Here is an 8,832-nt window from a genome sequence, read left to right on the forward strand (position 1 = left end):
TATAATAGTCCCTAATCCTAGTTTCATATGTAGCCAATCGCCGTTTTAAAAAAGACAGCACTGAACCCCCCTTCTATTTGATTAATTTTAGTACCCCTTAGGGATTTTTAGTTGGTTTTATTTATATTCTAATGGTGATGTTAATGGTTTTATCTGTACTGACATAGTTACTTAGCAGTGAGATTAATGCCACACCAGGCTGTGAAAAAGCAGATCCGCTCCATCCACTCCATGGTGTAAATGCTCATGTGACTCACACAGAGCGGATTTTGGTGTGGAATCTGGTAATTATGCATTTCCATGCCATAATCTGTTCCATGACTGTCAGTGCACTTATACCGTGGAGTGAATAGGAGCAAATCAGCTTTTTCAGTCTGGTGTGGCATTGGCCTTATGATTGAAAAAAGATGCCCAAATTCAACCGTTTGCTGAACAAATACTACCTTACTTTTTAGATGATCCAGAGGAAGGCAAAAAAACCCCGTCTGCAGCAGCTTCTAATTTGCTTCAGAAGGGGGAAAAAATTCCTTCCTGACTCCAAAATGGCAATCAGTATAATCCCTGGATCAATGGTGCCTAATTATACTAATAACAGTAGCCTTGTACAGTAAGTACAATGCTACATACAGGCCGTATGGGTTGGTTCAGTATTGGCATACAGTACATTTGCTAAAGTACCAGGTTATAAAAATATCCTGATACTGGTGACTGTTTTGTTGAACAGGAGAACAGTAAGGATGTAAATACACACACATTAGACATTTGAAGGGGCTTCTAAGCCAATTTCACCTGCAGTGTAGTCAGTCGCAGCTGTGCTGTTAATACAAGATCTACAAACACACTGAATGCTGAACTGGCCATGGACTGCAAGTAAAATGGCCCTAGAAGCACCTAGAAATGCCAGTGGATAATAGTGAAGAAATATAACTCAGTGTTCTCCTGTTTTACAAATGGGTGAGCATTTCAAATTACTAAACTGACTTACACTCAAGCACACACAAATACATACAACACACCCACCCACAGAGCACTCATACACACAGCACACACACTCACAGAGCACATATGCATAGAACACACACAGCACACATACTCACACAGCACTCATAGACACACACAGCACTCATACACACACAGCACTCATACACACAGCACTCATACACACACAGCACTAATACACACAACACTCACAGAGCACATATACATAGAACACACACAGCACAAATACTCACACAGCACTCATAGACACACAGAACTCATAGACACAGCACACATACTCACACAGAACACACATACACAGAAAATGGGAACAGGCAAGGAACGGTGCTGGGAGAGAATAGAGAATGGGTCTGGAAAGTGAGAAGGAGGAGACCGTATAGAGAAAGTAGACCTAGGCCCCCCGCGGCCACAGGGTCTGCTTTCTTTATAGTTATGTCATTACAGGTAAGGGAATAGGAAAGAGGCAGGAGTTTAGTAGTGATTAGGAAGAAGGGAAATCGGGGATAAGGGAGCAGAAGGGAGACAGTATAGAGGAAGTAGACCTGGGCCCCCCGCGGCCAGGGTGTCTGCTTCCTTTATAGTTACACCACTGCTTAAGAAAAGGGTTAATCACAGGTAAAGGAATAGGAGGAAGGCAGATGTTTGAGGTGTTGTGTAATGATTAGGATTGAGGGAAATAAGAGGAAAGGGAGTAGGAGGAAACAGTATAGAGGAAGTAGTCCTGGGCCCCCCGCGGCCATGGGGTCTACTTCCTTTATAATTATGCCACTGGCGTGGCCCATTTAGGAAAGGGGATAATCATAGGTGAGGGAATAAGAGAGTGACAGAGATTTGGGGTGTGGTTTACTGATCAGGATGAGGGAAATCAGGGATAAGGGAGTAGGAGAGAGACAGTATAAAGGAAGTAGACCGGGCCCCCCGCAGCCATGGGGTCTACTTCCTTTATAATAATGCCACTGGCGTGAGCCACTTAGGATGAGGGTTAATCACGGGTAAGGGAATAGGAGGGAGGCAGAAGTTTGGGGGGGGGGTAAACTGGTTTTATTTACTACGCTTCATTCAAGATGTAAACTCACCACAGTACCTTTCTATTTCCATCCTTTAGAAGCTACAGTCAAAGATCCCGTCTGGTGCTGGTGTTGATGGTAGAACCAGGTGACATTCACAGGAGATGGTTTAGGTTTGACAATACAGGTGGATTGGTTGTTTAGGGGTGGAGCTTGCCACAGATGGTACAATGTTAAGGGCCTCAGGTTGTTACAGGCAGCAACTAAAGATGGTGTCCCATGTTAGAACAAAGGTAATGCCTTACTCCTGCCAATTCCAGTTGGGATCCACTTCGGAGAAATCTTTCAGTTTGTTTCTTTCATTGAAACTTTGAGGGGAGAACATTGTTGAATATTCCTCGAAGTCATCTAGAGGTGGCTGTGAACAAGGGGCAAACTCAGTTACCTGGTGTTGTAATGCAGCTGACCTGCCCTCCATCCCAATAACAGCAAGGGTTGTTGCATGCAACTGGGACAACCTCTTTATCTTAACTCTGCTATCCCCTATCACTCTGGTAGATATCAGCAGCAGCAAATGATGGGGCTGTCTATCTAAGGGGGCCTTAGGTTATTAAAGGAGGCCTAACTCAACAACTATTTAGGGTAAAAGCTTCTGATTGATGTTTTAGCTGACCATCACTGAAACAATGTGACAATGATGGTTATAATCATGTTTTCATATAATTCATACATATAAAACAAAAAAGAGAGCCTTAACCCAAGTCAGAAGACCTCTGCCCTACCAATTCATGAAATTGTACAAAAGTATTAGTAGTGCACCTGCAGGCTGAGTCTTACTAAATGTATCACATTGAGCGCTCCAGCACATTCATTTACCATTTCTGGCTGAAAAGGGGTCTTCAGTCTTTGGTTCTCCAGATCTTCCCAGTTAATGGTGCTGTAGAAAGCATGCTCCCTGATGTTACCATTCAGTCCAATCCGTTCAACCTCCTTAATCTCCAAAAGCTAAAGGGAAACATGATCATATATTTGAGTACTGCAATTGTTATAATGGGTAACTGTCTGCATTATGAGCAGGTAAAGATATGCCAGTATACCAATTTACCTTAGGCAGGAGGTCCAGCATTTCCTCGCTCATATCACATGGGTAATTTGGTGGTTTCATAATAATTACCAAACGCTGTTTTTGAATGCTGCCTGATGCTGAAAACGGCAAGACTCCTGTGGCCATTTCGTACATTGTAACTCCAAAAGACCACCAATCCACAGCTGCATTGTAGTCCTCATATGATAGAATCTTTGAAGAGAAAATAAATAATAAATAAACAAATGACTACAAAAAAAAAACTCGTTTTATTTAGGTTAGTATAGAGAACCAAGCATTGAAAGTTAATTACAAGGTTACATTGGCAGTTTTATCCATGGAATAACTCTCCCTAAATGATTCTAAGAATATAAATTGCCTGAGATAGCATTGTGCACTCGTTAAGTGATAGTTTCCCATGGGAATGGGATCTTCTGAGATTCTGATGCTATTCTATAGTTTTTGTTTTATAGTTTTTACAAACCTTTCTTCCTTATACAGTATATATATATATATATATATATATATATATATATATATATATATATATATATATATATATATATATATATATATCTTTATATATATAAACGAAAAAATGAATCCGCACTCCTAGGGCTTTGATGAAAAACATGTGGTAGGCTTTATTTCAACGTTTTGGCTACTACACTCGAGCCGTCTTCTCGAGTGTAGTAGCCGAAACGTTGAAATAAAGCCTACCACGTGTTTTACATCAAAGCCCTAGGAGTGCGGTTTCATTTTTTCGTTTGTATGCTGTCTATAACCAGCACCCAGGCATTTTGTTGCTTGATTGGTGCACCAGATCTGAACTCTATATATCTATATCTATATATCTATATCTATCTATATATCTATATATATATATATATAAATTCGCAAAGCTGGAGCACTCCACTTGAGAAAGGCTTCAGTATAGAAGCCGAAACGTCGTAATAAAGTTGTTTTTTTTCACCTCTGAGAAGACCTGAGTGTGCGGTTTTTTGTACAATATGCGGTCTATATATATATATATATATATATATATATATATATATATATGCTATTAAGGATATATTGCACATATTTTTTTTATTTTTATTAAGAAACTATGTTACCTCTGGTGCCCGGTATCCAGGGGTTCCTGCCAAGCCGATGGTCCTCCTCTGGCCAATGATGTTCTCTTCCGCAATGCCGAAGTCGCAGATCTTTATATGGCCATCTTTATCAATCAATATGTTTTCTGGCTTGAGATCACTGTAGGTTAAATATTAGGAACAATTTACTTTCATAGAAATTCAGAGAGAGTTCTAGGAAAGAGGACGGGGGTTATTTAATAAGATAAAGGACTGTGTAGATTTCCTATTATCACATATTCCCTTCAACTTCAGAAAGCCCACTGGACTTCTATGTCTCTTTAGGAACCATGCATATATAGAGAAATTAACTTTTTGTAGCACACATGCAAGAGTCAAGGTGGCTGTTCATTGACCCTTATAAGCACTTGTGTGGCAAGTCTAGCCTTATATCATAGCAGTGGTGTATCTTCAAAAGCCTGCCCCCCCAAAATAGTTTTCACAAGACCCCCTTACATGAAATTGGGATGTGGGCAAAATCAAATGTTACTAGGTCACCTGAAGCCCTACATGCCACACCCTCTATTGCCCTGGGCTCCCTGCAACCTGTAGTTAGGCCACTACAGGGAAATTCGATGGTCCCCTTCTTTGCTGTCCAGTCTCCCTCCCCTACCTGTTCATCTGTACTAATCTGCAGTTATGGGGGTCTGCACCCCTATAGTTATGCAAATGTGATCAGTGAAAAGCATTTTCAGGCTTTCTGGTTCTCTGCATTTTAGCTCATTTTAAAAAAAAATGGCATCTCAAAGAACTTTACAAGACAGATCTCCACCAGTAATTGGACTCATCATAACAGTTATATGTTAAATAACACATTAAAGGTATAATACAATATACTGACCGATGAATGATTCCCTTGGAATGTAGGAACTGGAGGGCAACCACCATCTCTGCTGTGTAGAACCTGTTCAAAGAAGAAAATAATCAACATTTCAGTATCACACCATTACTTATATTTCTCTCAAAAGTAATGTACTTATCTGTATATCGTTTAGTATTATGTACCATGGCGAAAAAATTCATCCTGCCAGGAACACAGTTTTTTAAAGCATTTTAATAGGCACAAGTTTGTCCCAATGACGTGCCTTTTGTTTGTGCATGCCAAGAGTATTTGAGACCTAGACACTATGTTTTCAGAAAAATAAACATATTAAAGGTATATAATACCCCCTTGTTTAACATAAGCACAAGGAAATGTGCTTTTGATGAACTTGCTTTTTACCTATTGTCTAAATTACTTCTTAAACTAAACAGCACAAACATGTTCAGACCTTGCAAGGTAGATAATTAGATTACAAATATAAACCCTGCTCATTACCCTCTAATATATATAGAAGGAAGTCGCACTCACAGGACTTAGCAGAAAAAAACAATATTTATTAACAACACCCTCAGTGGCGTAACTAAGGTTTCGGCTGATTCCGCAGTCTTTCTCAAAGTGCGAGAACAAACACAGTCACCATCTAAAATACACACATTGCGGGAACAAAACGTGGCGTGCAGGGGGGATCATAATGTTACACACTCTAAACGTTGTAGATACAAAAGTGATAGAGCATGTCATATCATACACTATACAGGAAACCATACTAATGTAGCCACTTGTAGCCGTATGTAACAAAAAACAAAGTCAGGGAAATGACAACGAAACAAAGTATGCCAATGAAATAGTGAAGTTCACAGCGAAAGCTGCATGAATATGGAAGTCAGAGGTAATGAGTTTAGGGAGAGCGCAGAAACAGCAGAAACATTATGATCTTCACTGCAGCTTCTGTGTATATATTGTGATTACACAACCCCTGCATGTTACGTTTTGTTCCCGCCAGGGCATTGTTAATAAATTTTCTTTTTTGTGTTGACACCCAGGCAGAACATATTGAATAATCATGAGTGCCTGTAAGCTGTCTTCTACTATATATATATATATATATATATTATATATATATATACATATATATATCACTTTGAGAAAGGCCTTGGATAGAGCAAAAACTTCACACTGAAGTTCTATAAATAAAGACCAATTTTATTCATCTATAAGAGTGCTGAGAGTCCTGAGAGTGCGGATTCTTTTGGAGGTATTATATATATATATATATATATATATATATATATATATATATATATATATATATATATATATATATATATATATATATATATATATATATATATATATATATATATATATATATACAATTTATATATAAAATCACTTGCCCTGGAATTAGGGTTGTCATCTATCCAGTATTTTATCGGCCTATACAGTAAAAATTCTGTTTGATGTCAATGCTTTGATAGGGGAAAAAAGCAAACTCACTTGATTCTTGACGTTGGTAGCTTTTGTTCACGCAGAATCATTTCCCATAAAGAATTCCCACTGGCATATTCCATGACAAAGAAGGATTCCAGCTGGTAAATGCAGATTAGAAGAATGTGAGACATGAGCCATTAATACCAAAAAATAGAGCTGGTGATAAGATGGTTTTCAAGGTACTTGTTTAAAGGAGAATTCAACCCGTAATAAAAAAAAACACTCCCCTTACCCCTCCGTGCAGATTCTGGCCTCGGAGTTTCTCGGCAGTCATCTTCTTTGCATGCGAGTTGTTTGGGACCAGAAAATTACTCTAACTGCGCATGCACCAAAAATGTTGTCAAGACATGAAGATTACCGGAGAAGAAGAAGATGGCTGCCATGAACTCTGAGGTCAGAATCTGCACGGAGGGGTGAGTAAAAAATTAGAGGCAGGGGGGAAGGAGTTTTTTATTACGGTTAAATTCTCCATTAAAGGGGAACAAAACCGTCATAGATGGCAGCTATCAACCCCTCTATGCTACTCGCATGTTATTAACAGTGCAAATAGGGCAGTATTAGGAGTTGTGTAGGGTGCATTTCAGGAAGTGGGTCAAAGTCATATGACTTTATTTAAAGGGGAACTCCACAAAAACACAACTTGAGCTTTTTGAAAAGCAAACACGATTTTAAGCAACTTTGCAATATGCAATTATCAATTTAAAAATATGCAGACTTTTCATGATTTGTAAGGGATTGCAACAGTTCCCTAAGCTCAGCCCCCTGTTCTCCTTCTGATCTCTCTGACTAATTTTCTGAGCTGGCTGACTACTGTTACTTTGTATCAGCAGCAATCTGTCCTCCTGTCCTCCTGCATCCTCCAAACCCCTCAATTCCCTGCACACGTGATTTCAATAAAGAACAGAGCATTACAGTGCAATGCATTGTGGGTTATGTAGTTCCTGTATGCTGTCTGTAAGCTGTGGAGAAGTGTTTTAGTCCCTCCTTCCCTGCCAGGATTTCAAATGATGCAGAAAGAACAGAAGTGTCAAAGAGTTCCCCTTTATGTTCCCCTTTATGTACTCCTGACAATAAGTCCTGCGAGTGTCAAGAACTAAATCTCAGGCACATATGGAAAGTGCTATGTTTAACCCATTATTGTGCATAATGCCCAGTATACTTTACCTCTGACTGAAAAACTGCATAAGAGTAACATAAAAATGCACATTCTCTGCTGATCTTCAGTAGACGGGCCTCTTTAGTGATGGCATGGCAGTCGTTCTTCTCAGACTTCTTCAAGATCTTTATTGCCACGAGTTGTTTCTTTGGCCTAAAAGAAGCCAACATCACCTAATAAAAATAAGAGAAGAGATTGAATATCACAGGGTCTCTTGTAGAAACAAAAGCAATGTATCTTGCTATACAAACATGCTTAAAGGAAAACTATACCCCCAAAATGAACACTTAAGCAACAGATAGTTCATATCATATTAAGTGGCATATTAAAGAATCTTACCAAACTGTAATATATATTGAAGTAAATATTGCCCTTTTACATCTCTTGCCTTGAGCCACCATTTCGTGATGGTCTGTGTGCTGCCTCAGAGATCACCTGACCAGAAATACTTCAACTCTAACTGTAACAGGAAGAAGTGTTGAAGCAAAAGACACAACTCTGTCTGTTAATTGGCTCATGTGACCCAACATGTATGGTTTGTTGGTATGTTTATGAGTACAGTGAATCCTACGATCCCAGGGGGCGGCCCTTATTTTTTAAAATGGCAATTTTCTATTTATGATTACCCAATGGCACATACTACTAGAATGGTATATTATTATGAAAATGGCTTATTTACATGAAGCAGGATTTAACATATGAGCTGTTTTATGCAATATCTTTTTATAGAGACCTACATTGTTTGGGGGGTATAGTTTTCCTTTAATGACTTGGGAAATCCTTCACTCACCAAGCCAAAACCTCCTTGTCCAAGTATAGAGTGGAAGCTGTAGTTATTGACATCCAGGGGAGCAGGTCTTTCAATGTCCAGACAGGGTCTCTTCTGTATGCTTCCACCTTGTTAGAGAAAAGAATTCTGTTAACAGCTCACATCACAGATAAACATTGGCAATGAACAAATCTTTTTGCCACACATGGATTCACGGCGAAATTCCACATTTTGCTAACAGTGGATTTTTTTCACAAAACTGCAAAAAAAAATTCCCACAAAAAATGCCCATTCACTTCAATGCATCTGGAGTGAGAAAAACACCCATTGACTTTAATGAATTCAGTGTGAGAAAAAAACACCCATTGGG

General features: G+C 39.0%; 1 protein-coding gene across 1 annotated transcript; it reads right to left on the reverse strand.

Annotated features, from left to right (window-relative positions):
• Positions 1 to 2,033: 2,033 nt before the first annotated feature.
• LOC121394064 (protein kinase C delta type-like) lies at positions 2,034 to 5,199 on the reverse strand. The gene is made up of 5 exons (XM_041564086.1): positions 5,065 to 5,199; positions 4,206 to 4,344; positions 3,112 to 3,303; positions 2,883 to 3,011; positions 2,034 to 2,424 (listed from the first exon to the last, which is right to left on the reverse strand). The coding sequence occupies exons 1-5, from the start codon at positions 5,109 to 5,111 to the stop codon at positions 2,308 to 2,310; spliced, it is 624 nt and encodes a 207-aa protein (XP_041420020.1). The 5' UTR covers positions 5,112 to 5,199; the 3' UTR covers positions 2,034 to 2,307.
• Between the last annotated feature and the right edge of the window lie 3,633 nt (positions 5,200 to 8,832).

This window comes from Xenopus laevis, chromosome 5S (assembly GCF_017654675.1).
Source record: "Xenopus laevis strain J_2021 chromosome 5S, Xenopus_laevis_v10.1, whole genome shotgun sequence".
NCBI classification, from domain to species: Eukaryota; Metazoa; Chordata; class Amphibia; order Anura; family Pipidae; genus Xenopus; species Xenopus laevis.

What these genes read in the sequence shown, in the direction of transcription:
- LOC121394064 (XM_041564086.1), bottom strand. Translation starts at nt 5,111, where the DNA reads ATGGTGGTTGCCCTCCAGTTCCTACATTCCAAGGGAATCATTCATCG. An exon ending in TCCAAGGGAATCATTCATCG is followed by an intron (nt 4,345 to 5,064) that starts GTCAGTATATTG and finishes TTTAACCTACAG; the next exon opens with TGATCTCAAGCCAGAAAACA. An exon ending in CCCCTTTTCAGCCAGAAATG is followed by an intron (nt 2,425 to 2,882) that starts GTAAATGAATGT and finishes CCTTGTTCACAG; the next exon opens with CCACCTCTAGATGACTTCGA.